The sequence below is a fragment of the Pteropus medius genome, unplaced genomic scaffold (assembly GCF_902729225.1).
Source record: "Pteropus medius unplaced genomic scaffold, Ma_sr-lr_union100, whole genome shotgun sequence".
NCBI classification, from domain to species: Eukaryota; Metazoa; Chordata; class Mammalia; order Chiroptera; family Pteropodidae; genus Pteropus; species Pteropus medius.
Window position 1 is genome coordinate 7,767,572 of NW_024344370.1, and position 21,818 is coordinate 7,789,389.

At 36.0% G+C, this 21,818-nt stretch overlaps 1 protein-coding gene across 1 annotated transcript in view; it reads left to right on the forward strand.

Moving 5' to 3' along the window:
* NDUFAF2 (NADH:ubiquinone oxidoreductase complex assembly factor 2) overlaps nt 1-19,519 on the forward strand; it is a 124,257-nt gene extending 104,738 nt beyond the window's left edge. Inside the window, exon 4 of the mRNA XM_039869996.1 lies at nt 19,191-19,519. Within this exon, the coding sequence (XP_039725930.1) occupies nt 19,191-19,442 (252 nt within the window). The 3' untranslated portion in view covers nt 19,443-19,519. The remainder of the gene's footprint in view (nt 1-19,190) is intronic.
* Nucleotides 19,520-21,818: the final 2,299 nt, after the last annotated feature.

Consider the following 21,818-nt stretch of genomic DNA (forward strand, 5'->3'; position numbering starts at 1 on the left):
GCCTTTGTTTTAAAGTCTGTTTTTTCTAGTATGAGTATTACTATATTTTAAAATTTTAATTTTCATGAAATATCTTTTTCCATTTCTTTACTTTCAGTCTGTTTGTGTCTTTTGATCTGAAGTCTCTTTTTTTCCCATCTTTATTGAAATATAATAGACAATTACACACTCATATTTACATCATACAGTTCAATGAATTTTTTTTCAATTATAGTTGGCATACCATAATATACCAGTTTCAGTTGTATAACATAGTGATCAGAGATCCATATAACTTGTAAAGTGATCACCCCACTAAATCTAGTACCTCTCTTCTCTCTTACATATTTATTACATTATTAACCATCTTCCGCCATGCTACACTAGACATCTTCATATCTATTCTGCAAGTATCCATTTATACCTCTTAATCCCTTTGCCTTTTTTTTTCATCCCCTCAACCCCCCTCCCATCTAGGATCCCTCAAACTATTCTCTGTATCTATGAGTTTATTTCCGCTTTTGTTGTTGTCAATGATGATTTTGTTCTTTAGATTCCACATGTATCTAAACCATGTGATAATTGTCCTTCTCTACCCGACCCATTTCGTTCAGCGCAGTCCCTCTAGGTCCATCAAGGCGATATCTTTTTCCAAAAGTGAGTCTCTTGTAGGCAGCATAAGTAAAGATCCTGTTTTCTTATCCATTCAGCCACCCCATGTCTTTCGATTGGAGCATTTAATCTATTTACATTTAAAGTAATTATTGTTATATAGTTATTGCCATTTTATTATTCATATTTTATCTTTTATTCTTCTCCTTTTCTCTTTCTTTGTCTTCTTCCCCTTCTCCCCGTCTTCTTCCTCCTATTCCTCCTCCTCCTCCTTCTCCTTCTCTTTCTCCTTCTCCTTCTAAGTCCCTTTAACATTTTTTGTAATACTGGTTTAATGGTGATGAACTCTTTCAGCTTTTTCTTGTCTGAGAAGCTCTTTATCTGTCCTTCGGTTCTAAATGATAGCTTTGCTAGGTAGAGTAATCTTTGTTGTAGGTCTTTGCTTTTCATCACTTTGAATATTCCATGCCATTCCTTTCTGGCATTCAATGTTTCTATTGAGAAATCGGTTGACAATCTTATACGAGCTCCCTTGTAGGTAACTAATTTCTTTTTTCTTGCTACTTTTAAGATTCTCTCTTTGTCTTTAACCTTTGGCATTTTAATTATGATATGTCTTGGTGTGGGCCTCTTTGGGTTCCTCTTGTTTGGGACTTTCTGCACTTCCTGGGTTTGTATATCTATTTCCTTCACCAGGTTATTAGAGAAATTTTCTGTCACTGTTTCTTCAAATAGATTTTCAATTCCTTACACGCTCTCTTGTCTTTCTGGTACCCATTTGATGCAAATGTTGGTATGCTTGATGTTGTCCCAGAGACCTTTTAAATCATTCTCATTTTCTTTGGATTCTTTTTTTTTGTTGTTCTGATTGGGTATTTTCTGCTACCTTATCTTCCAAATTGCTTATTCATTCCTCTGCTTTATCTAATCTACTGTTGATTACCTCTAATGCATTCTTCATTACAGTTATTGTATTCTTCATTTCTGACTGTTTTTTTATGTTTTCTATCTCCTTTTTTATGTTTCCTGTCTCTTTGTTGAAGCTCTCACTGAGATCACTGAGAATCTTTATAACCAGTGTTCTGAACTCTGCATCTGGTAGATTGCTTGTCTCCATTTTGTTTAGTTTTTCTGGAACTTTGTTCTTTTCTTTAATTTGGGACATTTTGTTTTGTCTCCCCATTTTGGCTGCCTCCCTGTTTTTATTTGTTTGTATTAGGTAGTGCTTCTTCGTTTCTTGGTCTTAGTAGAGTGGCCTTACATAGTAGGGTCCTGTGGGGCCCAGTGGTGATATCTCCTTGATCACCTGAGTTGGGTGCTCCAAGTGTGTCCTTGTATGGGTTGTGTGTGTCGTCCTGTTGTAATTGAGCCTTAGTTACTGTTTGCATATCAGTGGAAAGAATTGACCTCCAGGCTGATGTGTTGTGAGGACTGGCCATGACTACAGTGGAGGAGCTATTGTGCAGGACCTGAACATATGGAATGGGATTCATTTAGCAGAGCTCTGGTGCCTGCCCAGTCTGTCTTTTGTATGTGTCAACACACATGGGCCACCAGGCGTGTTGGTTCTGGGGACTCTCTGGAGGGGCTCTGTTGCAGGCCAAAGTCAGCCATTGCCTGTGCCCTGCCCAAAGCTACTTGGTATGAGCTACAAAGTGATTTGGAAATGGTTGCTACTTGTGCTGGGCTTAGAGGTGCCTAGGAAAAGCTAAGCTGTGAACTGAGGCAGGCTGCTGCTAATGCTGGGCTTGGGACTGCTTAGCAAGAGGTATAGGGCACACTTAGGCCAGATGCTGCTTATTTGGAGTTTGTAAACCTTTAAGAGATTTAGGAAAGTCTTCAGTATGAACCAAGACAGACAGTTTGTATGGAAAAGCCACTGGTAGCACCTTGGATGGGCTCACAAGTTGGGTGGGACAGAGTCTCAGGGAATCACCATTGGGGGTCAAATGGTCCTAGCCAGGTTGATGGAGACTCAGATATGAGTATATAAGTGGAGTAAGTGGAGGACTCAACAAAGGAACAGCGGCCTCTGCCAGCACGTCTGTCTTGGAGAAAGCTGCCCCTCCAGCCCTTACCCTGAAGCCAGCCAATTCATTACCACCCTGTATGTCTTTGGTTCCTTTCCAGCTGCTGCTCCAGCACTGCAGCTCAGAGCGAGTAAGTTCATCAGCAAGTAAGTCCATGCGTGAGCCCTTTAAGAGGAACACCTGGGACTCTAGCCACCCTCTGTCTTACTCAGCCACAATCTCTACTGGTTTTCACAGCCAGAAGTTGTAAGGACTTCTCCTCAGCCCTTGAACCCTGGGTTGGGGAGCTTGGTGTGGGGCTGAGACCCTCACTCCTTGGGGGGACCTCTGCAGCTGAGATATCTCTCCCAGTTTTTAACCACCACATGTGGGTGTGGGACCAGCCCATTCATGTCTCAGCCCCTTCTACCAGTCTCAAGTGGCTTCTTTTGTTTGTCTTTAGTTATAGAACTTCTGTTCAGCTAGATTTCAGGAAATTCTCAATGATGATTATTGTAGAGTTCAGTTGTAATTTTGATCTGGTCGTGAGAAGAGGCCAGCACAGTGGTTACCTACTCTGCCATCTTGATTGAAACTACTGATTTACAGGTATTCTTGAGAAAAATTCCAAGATTAGAACTTTCTTAGTTCCTGCCACAATTAAAAGAGATCTTAGTCTAGAATGAAAGAGACGTTTTTAATAATTATCCTAAAAAAAAATATCCATCCAACCCAAGTATCACAGAGCTTTTTATTGTCACAATGAAAAGGGAGCAACCCAGATATCTTTGAACTCTTTTTAATCTAGCAAGTGGCAAAATATGGTATAACCTTCAATTTTTGACCTTACTGACTGATACTATTCAAAGAATTGACTATTACTGTTGCTGAATCTTGTGCCTAAATACCTGAAACAAATATCACTTTCTTTGAAATATGTGATTAGTTGCTATTATAGAAGATATCAGTAGAAACTAAGTTACAAGTTCCTAACTTTTTGGGTGCACTGGCATCACAACACTGTATTTTTTATTCTAAATTAATAATATAGAATGTATTCATTTTTGAAAGTGAACTAATGTTAGATTTTGAAACCACCAATTATTCTTGAGATATAGCATGTGGATGCATCCTCAGGAGTCATAAAAACAGTATTGCAAATCCTTGAACCAGAAGAATTTCCTCAAAGGTTATATGTAGCTTTCCTGACCCAGTTACAGTGTTTAGTGAGCCCAGCCTAAGAATCACTGACTAGTCTAGGTCCAGCAGTGCCTGACCATGATGCATTTGTCTTAGAGAAGGAGTGAGTGGGATTTATGCTCCTCCTAAATTTCTTTTTAGTGAAGGGTTAGTTCCACTGCCTTTATAATTCATTTAATCTTTCAGTAAGAACACTGTTCAAGGGTAAACTAGCAACAGACTCTAGGAAGGAAGAAACTAAAATATATTCACCAAATTATTTAAGATTGTCTATTCTATTGTAGATGTTGGAGGTGTGGTAGAAAATATACAAATGACCACGTGGTGGACTTTGTGGAGTGCATACTTTAGTGGGAAAGACAAACACGTAACAAATACTAAAAATAGAGCATTATAAATTATGAAAAGAGCTCTGAAGAAAAAAGCAAAGATTCTATGAAAGAATAACAATGACTGCTTTCTTTAGATAGAATGTTTAGGGAACCTGCTCTGAGAAGTGATATTTAGACTGAGACCTGAAGTGTAAAAAGGAACAAGCCCTTTATCTAATTTGTGAGAGAGAGAGAAAGGGAATTCCGAACACCATTCACCTCCACTGATGATTCCCTGAGACTCTGCCCCACCCAACTTGTGGGCCCATCCAAGCTGCTGCTCAAGCTTTTCCATACAAATGGTCTGTCTTAGTGCATATTAAAGACTTTCCTAAATCTCTTAAAGGTTCACAAACTCCAAATAAGGAGTATATAGCCTAAATGTGCCCTGTACCTCTTGCTAAGCAGCCCCAAGCCCAGCATTAAATGAAGAATAAGTGGCATGACACCTAAGCCAGATACCATGATGAAAAGACTGACAAATTTGACAGTATAAGTAATTTTTACTTTTTGATAAAAACAAAGTCCTAGACAAATTAAAAGACAAACCAAAGACTGAGCATGGTAAAATAAATGATAAATAAGGACTTTCTTTGTGTGAAAAAGTTTGAGAAAACAAGCATTCCCATTCACCATAGGTGAAGGTATAAGTCGATGTTGGCTAGAGAGCCATTTTCTAAATATATGGGAATCTTGTGATATAGTAGTTCAAGCTCTGAGGACGTCTTCTAAGGAATGATTGGGAAATGAGTGAAAATTTTATACAAGGCTGTTGTTTGTAGTATTGTAAAATATGAAGCATCCTAAATATCCAAGTATAGGATTGAGTGAATAAATTATGATATATCTGTATAATGGAACACTAGCTACTATGTAGACATTAAGAAGCATAATGTACATCTAAGTGTTTTCCATTTCAAAGGGGGAAAAAAACATTCAAAAGGAGCTAAGAAAAAAATTGTGTTTACTCCTTCGCAAATACTCCCACATGAGTTTAAGTTTCCTGTTCTTAGCAAACCTAAAAGGGCAGGCCAATTAAATGAGAAGTTTCATTACTTCTGCAATGGCAGTCATCTTCTTATTTACATTCCCCAGCTGTGTTATTTGTTAATCATTTGTCTCTTTCTACTAGAATTTTAGCCTCATGAGAGCAGGGATCGTGTTTTGTTCCCTCCCCTACCTCTAGGATCTAGAACAGTGCCTGGCTCAGCGTAGGTGATCCGTATTGCCAAATGAGTGTGTGAATGAAAGTGAAAGAAAAAGAGCTATCTCTTGATGAGAGCCTGGGAAGCCCTCGTTCCTACTCTGCTATTGATTTCCTTTTGCCTTTGTTCTTATTTTTAATTGACCATTTTGCTGCCCTCTCCCAGTTGCCATAAGAATTCTCACTCTACCTTGCTTCTTCATCATCCTGTCTCCATCACTGCTGAGACATCCCTGACCTTACCTTCTTTCACCAAACCTAAAAGGAGCCTGGCTTTTGGACTACCACTGATGCCCACTTGAGCTTACACCTGTGCTTACCTGATCGCCTGCCCTTTAGAACTTACTATATAACCTTAATAATATTCTAGCCTTTTCATTTTATCTTAGGAGAAAAGGTGTTATTGTGGTTCCTCCCTTTTATTCTCCCTCCTTTAGTTGGTTTCATCAGCTTCTACTCTTCTGGGAATTCTGCTCCCCTCTTGTATAACTGCTGCAGGCAGCCCCAACTGACTGTCAGTGCTAGTTAGTGCTGTCAGTGCTAAAGTGGATATTATTATTTTTGCTGGTGTAGTGGTGGTGGTTTATCTGACTGCTGTACTTCTAGTTGGCCGCATGGTCACCTTCTCCCACTCTTTCCCAATCCTGTCCTGTTATTCCTACCTTCTTCAGTCACATAATAGGATGGGAAATGTTTGTACTGGCTTTAGAATGAGGAGAGCTGAGTCCTGTGTTCCATCTGAAGTGACTGAACCCCACTTACCCACTGCCTTCCTACAGTACCCTTCTCTCTTTTGGTAAACAGCACTAGCAGTCCCTCTGAGATGCCAGCAGCCTGTTTTCAAGTTTAGTCAGTCATAGGCAGTATGGATGATGTATTGCAAATGTGCTACACTGTGGTTAAATTGCTTAATGTATACTAGGGAATATAACCATTATTATAACACTATTTCTCTAAAAAAAAGTATTTTAGGTTCAAAATAATTGATTTATTATTAAGTTTTCTTACTATAATGACTTCTTAAGTTAGGAACTTTGTATTTGGTGGTAACTTTAAGTCACCTGGTTGACAGGTGAAAGATACACAAAGAGAGAAATATTTTTTCCTTAATTTTCAAAAGAGTGAACAGTCATCTTTACCACATTGATTTTTTAAAAACTAGTATAAACTCCCAAGAGTATAAATAAATTTGTACCTATCTTTTCTCACTTTTCAATTATTAAGGCTTTTTTAGCATTATGAAGAAGACATTTTGTCATTTAGAATCAGGATTTGTTTTACAAATGATGGAATATGATTTATCCTTGATTAATAATAGCTTTTTAAGTTTAGATTTGGATTTATAACACAATTACAAAATACATAGTTAATCTGCTCGTTCAGTAGTGAGTAGAATGCACATACAGAGCCTCATTTATTCATTCAGCCAATATATATGAACACCTATTATGTGCTAGCCATTGTTCTAGGCATCTGATGAAAATACACGGTTTGGCATAGTTCACAGGGCTATTTGTAATAGAAATAGTAAATATGGCATAGTTAAAAACTAGAAACAACCCAAACATCTATTTATTAATAAGCCCTGGTATGGCAGCACAATGGAAGCTCTCTGTTCACCACACTCTCCACTGCTGGGAAGCAAGTTGTTTCTTGAAGGGAGAGCTGATCAGAGTACCCCCATGTCTGTCATGGCAAGTTTGGGTTTTGTTCTAAGGACTTGTTAAAGGATTGTTGATGGGAAGTGGCATGAAAGGTCAGTGATTGTTGTGTGGACGTTAGAGGACCACCGAGACCTATTAAGAGGCTATTGTTGTCTAGGCAAGAAACGCTGTTGGCAATGGAGGTGAAAGAACTGCACAATTCAAGGTACATTTTGGTGGAGGAATTGATAATATTTGGTGCTAAGAGGATGTAGGAGGTAAGGGAAAAATAAGGATAGTTTTAGTAAATGTACTTAGTTGTGTAAGGGCAGCTGATTTAGCTATTGATGGCTGAAGTGCTGCTTCCCACCATGAGGACATCCCAGTGGTCTCTTCCTCTTCCCCAGATCCAGCCCACTGATGTTCGTTTGATATGTCAGAGAGTCTACTTTGAGAGTATGGTAGTTAACTTTCAGGGCTTCCAGTTAGCTAGGTGGTCCCTCTCTATGTACATGCACTAGGGCGTCACTTTAAAGCTTGTCTATATCTTAGCATTGGAGAAAGGGAATAGGGCAAGGGCTGATTGAAACAAGGCAAAGCTGCCAGGGATCAGGAGAACAATGTAGTCAGGCAACACAATACTGAGTTCAGTGGATGCTGAGCCCAGTGTGAGACTTGCTGAAAACCGTGCAAGGTGGTAATTAGTGGAAAGAACACAGTGGAGGCAAAAATGTCCGTTTTAAGTCTAGGCTAATTGTGTAAACCTGAGCTAGTCCTGTGAGCCTCAGTGATCTTGGATATATTTAATTTAAAATGTCCATTAGATATCGAAGTACCGACATCAATCATATAGTTGGAAATGTGATTCTAGAGCTTGGAGAGTGGTCAGGCCTGAAAGTATAAATTTGAAATTCTTCAGCATATATAGACAGTATTTAAACTTACAAGATTGGAAATGATTACTTAGAGAGAGAGTTTAGAGAAAGAAGAAGGCCTAAAATTGAGTCCTGAAGCACTTCAATATTCAGAAGTTTGTCTGAGAAGAAGGAGCTAACAGTTCAATACAAGATCTTTGGTTATTTTACAGATATCTCAAATTTAGTATGTCTAAAATGGAACTCCTCTTTTTCTCTATTTCTTACCATGGTTATTGGTATTATTCCTTATCACTAATCAGAAACTTGGAGATTATCCTGATCTCATTCACCTCCACATACTTGGTGACCAAAACCTTTAATACTTTGATTTTCTTAACAATCTGTCTTTTCTATTCCATCTCACTACCATCGTCTTGGTTCCTGCCCTATGATCTCTAACTTGCATTTCTGCAGTAGTATTCTGATTCCTCTATTAGAGTCTTGCCTCCCTCAATCCAATTTCTACAGTTGCCGAAGTCATTTTGTTTAATGTCGTATAAACATGTGAGTCTTCTGTTATGGTTGCCAGATTTCTCAAATGAAAATACAGGGCACCTAGTTAAATTTAGCTTTGAAACAAACAATGAATAAGTATAAATGGAAGTATATCCCATGAAATATTTAGTATATACTTATACTAAAAATTATTTGTTGTTTATCTGAAATTCAAATTAACTGAGTAATCTACTCTTTTATCTGGAAATCCTACTGTTGATTCAAAGTCAAAATATTTCACCATGGCTTTCAGGATAAAATCTAAATATCCTAACATTGCATTATAAGATTTAGCATATTCTGACCCCTGAGTGCCATATGAACTGCTGACAGTGTCCAGAATTTGCTGTGCTACGTTACCCTTCCATACCTGTGAACATGTACTTACATCTTCCCAGAATTCAATGCCCCCTCTCATCTTAGTTCTTTAATTAATTCCTATTGTTAAGACTCAGGTGTCACCTTCTCCAGGAAGTCAGTTCTAAATTGTCTTTTAACTGTGTATCCTTGGCACATAGTGGGCTCTTGATATGTGAATAAACTAGTGAATGAGTAAATGAGAAAGTAGAAAAGAACCTATGAGCATTAGTCACATCATTGGCCATTTGTGCTTACTCAGCACTTCCCTACCTTGACTCCTGGATAAGTCTGTGTTGCATCAAGCCATCTCTCCTTTACCTGTTCTCTTCTCCCAAAGAAGCTCTGTGAGAGCCACGTTTCTTCTTTATATCCCCATGGCCTTGAATTGTAGGTGCTCAGCATATTTACTTAATAAAAGGAAGAATGAAGAATACATAAATAAGTGAGTATGTCTTCAGCTACATTTTTTATTTTCTAGGACAGACTCTGTAAAGCTTGAGGTGCAGTTTCTCTAATTTTGTCTCACCTCTTCTTGCCCAACTCCTCTACTTCTCTGCTTTAGCCTAGGATAGAAGAACTCTTTTCTTCCTTCAGCTGTTGGCACATAACAGCTCAATAAAAATTAGCAATCATTCACAGATGGAGCCTCTTCTTTCCTCTGGGGCTTCAGCCTCTCTGCCATTTATTTCCCACTCTAAGAGCCCAAGCCTAGAAAGCCATGGAGACCTGACATTGCTTTCTCTCCCAGGGATTATGGTCTATCCCCTTCTCACACAAGGGAACAAGGTTTGGCTTTTTTTGTTGTTGTTTTTTTTTCATCTCCCACCAGAACAATTCAATTAAATGGGACTAAAGTTAAGTGACTGTTATTGTTTTTTTTTTATTAATGTTTAATGGCTAAATTTCCTTTTTAATTAAATAACTGTATCTTTATGCTCAAAGGTCTTTTTTCATATATATGGAATAGTTCGTTTATATTATTAAAGGAAATACCACCTGCAAAACTTTGCGCTCTCTGATTAGTTTGTTTTAGTGACATTTTGAGATTTAATAATTTTCTGGCTCAAGTTCAAAGAAGGGAAACTCAATGCCAGAAATTCCTAGCCAGCAAGGAATATAAACAACCTTACAATTGTCCCCTCAAATAACAAAAATCATTGAGATCAACTTCTTGCAATAGAAATATTTTTGAAAAAATGCAGGCGAAAAGTTTAAGAAAGCATGTCAAAACAACAAAACTCAGTCTAATTTTCATTATTGTAACAGATCAAATTCTCTTTGCTTAGATTGAATGTGCATAAATTAAATGTGACATTGATTTGGCAGAGGCACACTAGTGATTGGCAAGAATACATAGCAGGAACAGCTTCTGCTAAAGCAGAACTTGCTTGGTTGCTGTTCCATTCTAATGGATTTCTTAGCAACCCAGTGCTCGTACTAACCAAACTCTGTCATTTACTTACCCTTTTTGTTTCTACTCCCATCCAGGCAAGGTTAAATTCATTTTTGATTACTAATTTAGCAGGCATGCCTCAGGTCTAAACAGAGAGTACCTTTTGGTGACCTATAATACCTCCTCCCTTTTTTTTCCTCTTCTTTCTTTCACATATTAAAAAAGGGTAATCTAATGACATATTATTTTATCCTGGCAGTTCAACTTGTAAAACTAGAAAATGTAGTTTAATTAAACAATTTGGCAATATTTCCAAGCTTAAGCATTGCTAATGCATTTCCTGGGTCTGAATTGTTTCTTGGTATATTACAAAATTGACACTGTACAAAGAATATTCAGTTTAGAACATTTTGAAACAGTTGTTCCCCATATTCCTGTTATAATTATGTTGATAATGGCCTTTGAGTGTAGCATATTCTGGGAGGCTACTTTCTGGATGAGACCATTTTACACTAACCAAATGTCTATGGTTTGGGGACTTGGAACATACTTCATGCCAAATTTTCACTTATAATCTACTTACTCAATCTTTTTGTATTCTTCAAATGTTTTTTCTTAAATTGACTCAAAGTTAGTATACTTATACTTTAATATTTTTAATGTTTATAAAAACAAAATTATTTATTAATGTGTATAGTATAACTTATGGAAAGAAATTAATGGAGTTATCAAAGTCAAATATATTTATATTATATAGCACATGTCTAGTGATAGTTGGAAAATGTATGGATTAGGAAGAATACATTTAGTAATTTAAATATTTTAGAAAGTTGATCTATTTATAAAACCAAAACTTTCACTGTATCTTTATCTAATGTACACTTTGAAAAGTATGTATCTAGATCCAGTAGTTATTAAAGATTATATTTACATTAAGCTTTTGCTACAAATCATTGCTAATTTATAATTTTAAATTAAAACTTTTAAAAAATTCAGATTCTTGTTTCTTTATGTAATATAATTTGTTCATTATGAAATGGCCATGGTTTTGTTCCCACAGAAGACTAAAAAAAATATCCAGTGACATGGACAATTTTATCATTATCCATAAGGCTGACCCCTAAGTCTTTGCTTGTTCTTAGATATAGTAAACTTTCTAACAACGAAGCACTGTTGAATTTACTTTAAACTGTATTTAGATTTTATCTTGGGATGTGTTTTATACTTAAGTTTGAACATAGTTACATATGGCATACTTTAATTCACAAGTATTTGAAGCCAAATGGAGACCATTTATAAATATTAAAGAGGAGTGTGGAGCCAGAACAGCAAAGAAGAAACAAGTTATGATATGTATATATGTGTTCTGCCTGCCTTTTTTCCTAGCTAGAGTCATAGCATTTTTTGAAACAAACTTTATTATTCCCTAATAAAGGACTGACCATTAGCTCTTGTCTATTTCTAGGTGTATCTCTATAAAAATTGTCAAATAATTTCGAAGTCTATTATTATGGGGCTTTATATTTAACATGATTATAACACCATCAGCATAATATATATGTATATAGAGAGTATTGCAGAAACACTCAGTAGAAGAATTCTCAGTTGACCAGGTTAAGGCTCTAAAGAGAGAAATAAGGTTAGAGAATTGAGATCTTGAATATATTATTAAAACTGTTATTCATTTTTATTTATACATATGTATGGCACATATATATAAGCACACTAAATAAAACAACTACCAGTGACATTTTACATATCTTAAATTAGTAATATAGATAATTTATCATTTGTATTTACCTTCCCTTGTTCACTAGGTATATATGTAATAACAGATAATAGTTCTAAAATGTTTTTGTGTGTAAGCTTAGATCTGCATCCAAATATTCAATTCGATTCAATAGCATACACTCAGAATTGTTCACTTACACACATCTGGTCCGAGTATGGTGCCAGAGATGCAGAATAACTTGAATACCTGAGGCAGAAAAATGTTTGAGTAATGTTTTTTTGTTGGTGGTGGTGTTTGTTTTTGATTTCTTTAGCTTTATTGTATTTAGTTCTATTCAATTTTTTTCTCGGTTTCATTGAATATAATAGACAATTAGTTGCTCGTATTTACATTGTACAATTCAATGAGGTTTTTTTTTATTATAATTGGCATATAATAATATACCAGTTTCAGTTGTACAACCTAGTAATCGGGGATCCACATAACTCACAGAGTGATTTGAGTAACATTTTTAATTCACTCAGACATTTCTCAGCCCTTCTCTTTCCCCAGCACTCATCGAGTAAGCTAAACTTTCTTCCACTCAGGATAACTTCATCAAAGAACACTTGTGGTCAGCTGTCTCTCTTAGATACTGGAGTGCAGTTCCAGGGTTTGGGTTTGCATTGCCTCAATTTCCTTTATTTCTTCCAAGGCATCATCACAGGACCTCTAGTCCTATCCTGCCATTTGTTTTGCCTCTTTTTTATAGTCCCAATATCCAGTTCTGTTATCTGATATCTTCCACAGCTATAACTGTATATTAGAGCTGATTTCTTTACCTTCTTGAAAAATTCATGTCTACCAGAATTTCACATAAGGGACAGTGAGAGTGGGATTATATTGTGCCTAATGGCCTATGAGTGGAGTGAGCTATAAGTCAACGTGTTAGTAGATTGCATTTTCAAGCATTGTTTTTGCCCATATCTTATTAATTAGAAAAAAACTTTAAAAGCTTTTTATCATTACCACACTTAGCAGTTTACAACATTGAGTACAATAATAGTACAGCTACCAAAAGGGCTCTTAAGCAGTACTCTTGGCAAAGAAGTGGCATTGGAAAGGACTTGAGCTACAACCTTTTAGGGGCTTGAGTTCACATCACTGAATTAATGAATAGTACACAATAAATAACCATTAACTTGCCTATGCTACAAAAACAGTGGTGAGCCTGTTAAAGGCATCCAGAGCTTTTCTTTAAAAAAAAAAAAAATCTCCTTTTCAATGTAATCCTTCACAAACAATAGTAATTTATGATCTGACATAGAAAACTCTATAAATTTGAACATTTAATACATAATACTTTTGTAACTAAATTTGAATGTTTTCCCAATATTGAGACTCCATAAACACTCAAGCCTCAGCTCCTTTGCTTCGACTGAACACCCCTGCTGTCTGTTGAAAAGAGAGAAGTTGTCTCAGAACAATAGTCATTCGCAGTCAGTATATTTAGGAAAAAGTCTGAAACAACAGATTTTGATACAGCTCCTGCTTTCTCTGTTGTTAGTATGGTTTCTTTTTCTCCTACCCTGAGATTGGCATCCTTCAACACCTCATTCCAGGGGACTCTTTGATGTGACCTTCTTAGCATGGGGTTGGCCTCATGTGTGAATTTCCACTTGTCAGCTCACTGGGGCTCAGCTTCAGACGGATAAGGTCCATCACTGACACGCTGCTGGCGAGGCCCAAGCCAGGCAGGCCAGGGCAGTGGGAGTCTCAGCCAGCAGAAGCTCTGTTGGCAGGGATATGGAGGAGATGGGCATTGTCTTGCCTTGCAGATAGTGCTGTTAATTCGAGGGCTGCATGTGATCACTACAGTCCTCTTGCCTTCACTGCACTTCTCAACGCAGTGGTAACCGGTACCTTCGCAAAGCTTGAAAAGTCCTGTTGGTGTGGGTACAGTCAAGATAAGCCTCAGAATCCACAGCATTTTCAGTGAACAGTGTTTCAATGAACAGGAACTTGGAGTGGGTGGACATAAAAGTTACAGGGCATTGAGTACCTAGCAGAGTGTCAAAAATCTAGCATTTTCCCCTACAATGAAGTCCTTCATTCTGATAATTTCTGATGCTATTTATTCCCTTATGTAGATTCAAGTTTCCATCTTACATCATTTTTCCTTCAGCCTGAAGTACTTCCTTTAATGTTTCTTATAGTAGAGGCTTGCTTATGACAAATTCGGCCTTTGTCTGAAAATAGTAATATGCCTTCATTTTGAAGGATATTTTCACTGGATATAGGATTCTAAGTTGTATGGTTTTGTTGCTTTCAGCACATGAAAGTCATTACATTGTTTTATACCTTGCTTTATTTCTGATGAGAACTCTATTATTTCCTATTTTCGTATCTTGTATAATAATGTTTTTTTTTTCTATTTGTCATTAGTTTTTAGCAATTGATTTTGATGTGCTTTGGTTTTATATTTATTCTGCTTGGAATCTGTTTTTTAGTTTCTTGAATATGTAGATTTATATATTTATCTATTTGAAATATTTTTAGTCATTATTTCCTCTCCTCCCTGTCTTTTCTCTTTCTGTGACTCCAGTTACATGTATGTTAGATTGCATGATATTATCCTACAACTCACTGAGGCTCTGGTTCACTTTTTAAACTTTTTCTCTCTTGCTTCAGTTTGGATCATTTCCATTGCCTTGTTTTCAGATTCACTGTTCTTCTGTAGTGTCTAATCTGCTGTTATGTATTATATTTTTCATTTTATATGTTGTTGCTTTTTTTTTTCACCTCTAGAAGTTCTATTTGGTTCTTTTTAATAGTTTCTTTTTCTTTCCTCTTTATGTTCATTTTTCTTTTAGGCCTTTGAACATTTTTCTAGTAATTGTGATAATGTCCATGTCTGTTAATTTCATCATTTCTGTCATGTTTGACTCTGTTTCTGTTGACTGGTTTGAGATCACACTTTCCTTCACTTCTTGATTAGATCATGAACATTGAAATAGTCTATTGTTTACTATCTGGATTTTATTACCTTCCTTTAAAAAATGTTGAGTTTTCTTTTGGAGTACATTAATTTAGATGTGAATCAGCACATCACGGACTTATTTTTTAAGTCTCATTGGGGTGGATCTAAAGCAGTGCTGTCCAATAAGAGTTCCTGCAATTATGGAAATGTTTTATATTACACTTTCCAGTATGGCAGTCAATAGTAATATTTGGCGACTAAACCCTTGAGATGTGTCTGGTGCAGTGGAAGGACTAAATTATTTTAATTAATTTAAATAACAACATGTGACTAGTGGCTACTATATTAGACAGTTCAGGTCTAGAGTTACCTCGACTCTCATGCCAGTTTATCCTTACTCCTAAGGTGTGATCCTTCAGAAGTCTTTATATAAATGCCCTACATTTTCTGTGAGAAATCTCTAAATGATTAGAACTTGAATGTCTCCTAGTCTCATGCAAACTCCAGTAGTCGTTCAGTTTACAGCTCCCCAGTAGTTGTTCTTTACCCAGGAACTGACCTTCCTGGCCCTATAGAGTCTCACCCTACCCACATACAGCTTAAGGTTTAGCCCAGTACTCAAGTGGATCTCTATGCAGATTTCTGGTATTCTTTCTCTATGTATTTTGGTACCCTGCCCCACAAATTCTGCTTCTTTAGCCTCCCCAACCAATCATCTCTATCTCTTTAGCTCAACAAGACCTCTAACCTCTGGTTGGGTTTCCCCACCCTGTTACCATAATATGCTGCCAGGCAGAAAGCTGAGGTGATACAAAGCTTATCTCATTTGTATCCCTTCTCTTAGAGATCATAGTACTGCACTACCTGTTGTTTATGATCTGAAGAGTTTACTATTTTTGGCCCAGTTTTCTAGTTGTTTGTGGCCGGATGACTAGACATCATTTACTCCATCTTGTTCTCAAGCCTGTAGATTGTACCTTGCTAACACTTTGTTCTCAACACAGTGTTAATGGTTGCTGCCATTGTTGGAGGCTATAGCACATTAAAACACTGGAGATTTTTCCCAGCACATTATAAATTGTCTGTTTATTCTTCATAAGGATAGCAATTTATGTAGAGATTCTGCTATTTATAAAATTTTCACAACAAATAGTTATTCAATCTATATCACAAACTAGTGGGCTAAAATTTTAAGTACTTAAAAGTTTAAGTATTGAGACTATATTTGTATCCTCCAGTGACAAAGAGGAATGGGTATATGTTTGGTATATTTATCTTTTAATGGAATGGAATAAATAGTCATTATTTAACAATCTACCCATACCCTTTCATGTTGTACTATCACTTCCCAGCATCCATTTCTTTCCCAGTCCTTACAACAGCCCATTGAAGAAGACAATATTGTTATCTCTATTCTATACATGAGGAAACTGAGACACAGATGGGTTAAGCAACGTTGACAGGGTCGCACAGCTAATAGGAAAGCTGGGATTTGTATGTAGGTAGTTTTACTTCAGAGCCCATGTTCTTAACCACTACTAAGAACCTTCCAGAAGACCTAACAGTGTGAAGAGTATACATATATTTAAGATGTAAATATTTATACATACAGTCATTCCTGTTTTCAGATAAAGAAACTGAAACTGAAAAAAGTTAAGTGACCTTCTTGGTGTCACAGCTAGTACGCGGTTGATTTGGAATTGATACTACATCTGTATCCACGAACTGTCTATGTGGATAGTCATCACAGTGCTGTTTTTTAAAATGAACAAGTGAAATACTGGAAACAACAATGGGATAGTCATTAAGGAAATTATAGTACAATGCAAGTGACAAAATACCACACGACCATCTTTTTTTTAATGTTAAAGAATATTGGCAGAGAGAAAACCACTGTGTAAAAGAATAAATATTTATTTTAAATATATAAACATTTATGTGAAGGAAGACCCACTTACTCTTGGTTTATCCCTGTACAGACACTGAAACAAGCATACTGGTTTTATTGATAAACTGATATTTAAGGTGATATTGTTACAAGGAAATTTAAGGAAAATCCATGCTTTCTGGCAGTTTCTACTGTAAAATAGGCTTTCTTAGGAATGATTTGTTTAAGTCTACAAATTTCCTTTTTTCTACCTACTTTCATTTTCTCTATTCCAAATATTTATAAAACTAGTTTTCCTTTCATAAATGATTTATGTTCTATTTAATTTTCCCAGAAGCTGTTAGCAGGGGTCTGGTAACAATTAGTTGTTTGGGGGGGGTGTTTTTTTTGTTGTTGTTGTTGTTTTTAAGACAAAAAGGAAAATTCTTTTCTAGGAAAAATTATAGTCTCTATATTTTTTAACTCTGAAATCTTTACTCTGTCATCATATATTAAATTAACATATCCTGATTGGCTTTTCATTTGCCTAAATAGCTGTTGAAAGAAAGAAAATGACTTAGCAGAGTAATGGTAAGTAAAGAGAAATTATGTGAAGGCAGGCAAAAAGAACAGCTCTCTGTCCTCCATTTCCTTTCATGCGGAAGGCATAGGCTTGTACAGCTGTAAGACTGCAACAGTAGAGCTGAAGTAAATAAAGCAGAAACGGACAGCTTCAGACATGTGACTGATCCTCTTATACAAAAACCAGGCCACTGCATACCAACATCTCAGTAGCCTCTTGCTACCAGTGTTGGGCGATATGAGCAAGTCCAGCCCGGTCCTGAACCTTTCATTCTGCTCAAGAGAAAGACATGAAGACACAGCAGTTCATAGAGGATCTTGAAGACTATAGAGATGTGGGAACGTATTTTCATCTACTTTCACTATTTCCAATATCACACTGGGGCATTTCCTTTGTGATATATGGTCACTTCACCTCAGAATTCTATAAGGTATATGAAAGGCAGACTACTCTCACCCTGATACACAGCAACTGTCCCTAACCTCATAGTTACTGTGGTTATTAAATTACTTGTGAGGAATTGGTCAATTTTGTGGAAATTACAAAAATATTTACAAATATTCTTTCCCTCACATGTTTGCTTTGAGGAGGGAGTTTCATTATCTGGGCCCTGCTTTCTGTCTAAAACTGAAAGTCTACAACACTATAACCCCTCAAGCCCTTTTTGCCTCTTTAACTACAAACCATTATTTTAAATTTGATTTTAAATATTGGTGCTTACATTTTTAAAGGACTTTTATTACTTGAAATTCTTTAGAAACAGAAAGATTGCATCATACATTTAGATACCCAGAGATGCTTTTCAGTGTCATTTTTTAAAGTGTCGAGATTAAAAAATAACTTGAGAGACTTCTTTTTGTCAATGTTGTCAGATATTAGTTACAGTAACAACTTTTTCATATTATGAATATGTTCTTTAAAAAAATCAGAAAATACAGTAAGCAAAAAGAACATTAAAAGTGTCACCCATTTACAAATAATCATTAAGATAGAAGAAGCAACAAAAAAGATGTAATTACTATATTTCATCTGTTTTTACGATGCAAATCTTTTCAAATTTTAACATCTCTGAAATCAGGAGGTGTGAAGGAATATAATTGCCTTCTTTAGTGGTACATATAACCATGGTGCTTCTTGAATTTGATGATTCTTATATTCAATGAAATACAATAATAGATTCATTGTAAATTAGGGTATAGATCCTTGCAGATGGACCAGCAAATCTGAGGGTCAGAACTGCATTACACAAATTGCTTGCACTGATTTGAGGAAGCATTTCTAATCACATAGTACCTCTCTGAAACCAGTGTCTAGGGCATGCCGAACTCTGATTCCATTTCTATCCTCCTCACTGTCATACCTCTCTAGAGAAAGAGAAGCAGATGGAGCTTGGTTCTGGCACAACACAGGGTGGCCATAGCATCCATTCTTTAAATCCCATAGAAGAAAAAGACTGGTTGGGGCATCTTTCTGAGGCCATCTCACCTTCACTTTATCTCCAGGAAAAAGTATATTCACCGATGATTAGTTTTGAGGCAGACAATAGCTGTTAAGCCTAGGAAATCTTTGATGGAGTGACTGTTATGCTCTTGTATATTTCATGGTAAGTAGTTTGTTTAACTTACTGGGTAATAAATATTTCTATGTTATAGTATATGAGGAGAGAGCTTTTTAATTCAAGTAATACTGGTATATAATCAGCTTTTTCAAACTTCTCCTGTACATATCTGTGTATTATTTAAATGCAAATCAAGTATCATGTATATATGTACTTTATTTTCTATTAGCTATTTTTTCATAAAACCTGTACTTTGAGTTTTCTTCTAACTAGAAATTTAAGTTTCTCCAATTTATATATACATACAGGAAATATTAAAGAATGAGAAACATAGAGAAGAAATTAAAATAAAAAGCCAAGATTTTTATGAAAAAGGAAAATTCCTTAGTAAAGAAAGCAATGAGGAGCTCTTGGCGCCACCAGCTGAAACTCAGATTAAAGGGCATGCATCTGCTCCATACTTCGGAAAGGAAGAACCCTCAGTGGCTCCCACCAGCACTGGTAAAACCTTTCAGCCAGGATCTTGGATGCCACAAGATGGCAAGAGGCACAATCAGTGAATGTAATGTGTAAAATCATTTCATTTACATACATGTGACCATTTTAACAAATAAAAGAAGTAAAAAGTTATGTTGTATTTTCTGACTGCACAATAGTTCTCTATTCTATTAAGCTTAAGAATTCATTTTCAGTGTGCATAAGAAATGTGAGATTATGGACTATATCAACCTAACTTCTTTTAGACTTAAATCCTTCCTTAGATTTAGTTCTGGGTTTATGATCCTGTTTTTTTCCCTTTGTTGGATTGTTCCCTTAAGAAGTATCACGTAGCTGTAAATGCTCAATACATCATGAATCCTTATGCTCATTTAAGAACCAGCTAAGGTATATCTTAATAGAAATAAGGATAAATATATGTGAGCTCTCCTAAATGATCATATATAAAAGAAAAATAATGAGAAGACTCCTATTTCTGAAGAGGCACTCTAAAAGATTCTAAGGAGTAATCAAGAACATGAATTTGGTTAAAACATTTTGAGGCTAAGATAATGTAGTTGATAAACAACAATGAAAAAAGAACCATAACCCCCTTGATGAGTAGATGGGACTAAAGCTAATTTACGGATTGAGGCTGGAGTTTGAAGACGAATTAGGACCAATAAAAGGAGAGAAACAATCACAAAAAAATATGGAAAAACAGTAAACAGAGAAGTGATACAATAGCAGAGTCCCGTGAGATTAAAAATTGCTTTGAGAAAATGGAAATAGGAGAGTTCTACAAAAGCGATTCCACTGATGATGGGGATTCCATGGCTTGTATATTGAAGAAAAATATAGATGGATGACAATGTTAAAACACTGACTTTACACAAAAGTATCTTTCAAGGGTCATACATTTTCTGAAGTGCACAACCAAGTTTTCGTTGCTAATTAAAGTTCTAACTAATACAGAGTTCTTCTCACAGTGTTTGGAATTATAAAAATAGGCACTCAATAAATATGTACTTAATAAATGACCCCAAATTTAATGCTCTGAAAAATATAAGGAAATTGTAACACCTAGTTAAGTGTTACAATGAACTCCTAAAAACAAAGGGTTAAGGTTTTTACTTAATAGATGGTAAAAATTTTTATTGCTTAAGAAATAAGCCACAGAAAAATACAACTATAGAATATTATATTAAAACAAGTAACCAAATGTCATCACCATAACATACTTATTGAATGACAAAAACAACCCCTAAGTGATCAGGTTAACTATTCTGTCTTTACATCATTACAAAATAATATTATATTTTACCATAGAGGCAAAAAAAGAACTAGGCAATATAAAAAGAGGTAAAATTTGTAGTATAATTGGTTGTAAATTAAGATGTTCTTGAATCCTGGATATCAGGAAAAATGTAAATGTTCACATATATTAGAATATTTCTGCTGTCAAATTCACATTAGCTTATTAATTATATTCTATACACATCTTTTATAAATGTTTGCCATATAGCCTGTTTATAGCTATCTTAACACAACAACTAACATTAATTTTAATTTTTACGGTTCTCATTTAAAATGTTTTAAATAAGCAGGGGGGAAAAAACCTTTAGCTGAGTACTTGTGAGAAAACACCTTATGTTACAGTAAGATTATATTAGAGTATGCACTTTCAAAGTGGTTTTGACAGGTGGGAATGAAGTTTGTAATAATCCATCCACACTTCTTTCCTCAAGGCTAACAATTTTAGGTTGTCTGGTTACACTGTTGGGTGGTATCAGAACAGAGTTAAATGTCCTATGTAAAAATTGAACTACAATCTTGGCCTAATTGTCTTTTTTTTATACTTGGCTTTTAGGACTGGCATGTACAAGCAGAATTAAAATATTGTTACTGTTGCGACAATCAGAGTTCCTTTAACACACACCTCTAGGTCCTTATCACTAATGAAATGAATTTCAACTCAGTGAATATGAGAAATATTCATTTATTAAAAGTACGTTATGAGGTAGATGGGTCAAGCCTACTACTTGCTAACCACGTGGAGATGATGATATGTACCCCTAAGGGGTGGGCGGGACATGGGTTACAGCCAGGGAGGACAGAGAACTGTAACCCCTGGGGAAGGAGAGGTCTGCATTATATTAGGGCCATGATGGGTAGTTACAAAGGCAAGTGAAGTCATTTTGATTGACACTTGCCTACTACATAACTCTGCCTAGTGCTCGTGTGCTTACCCAGAATTGTCTGTTATAGATTCATGAACTTCTAGGCATAAACATAGTATTATAATGAAACAAAATTGTTGGCAATTTAGGGTAGTACCTTCTGCAGACTTCTGTAGCTGGATTAGGCCAGCTAAGATTATGACCCTCCTTTCCTTTGTCTCTGGGATGCCACACCCTACCAATAGGGTGTTCTTTGGGAGGTCTTCTAGGCTAGATTCC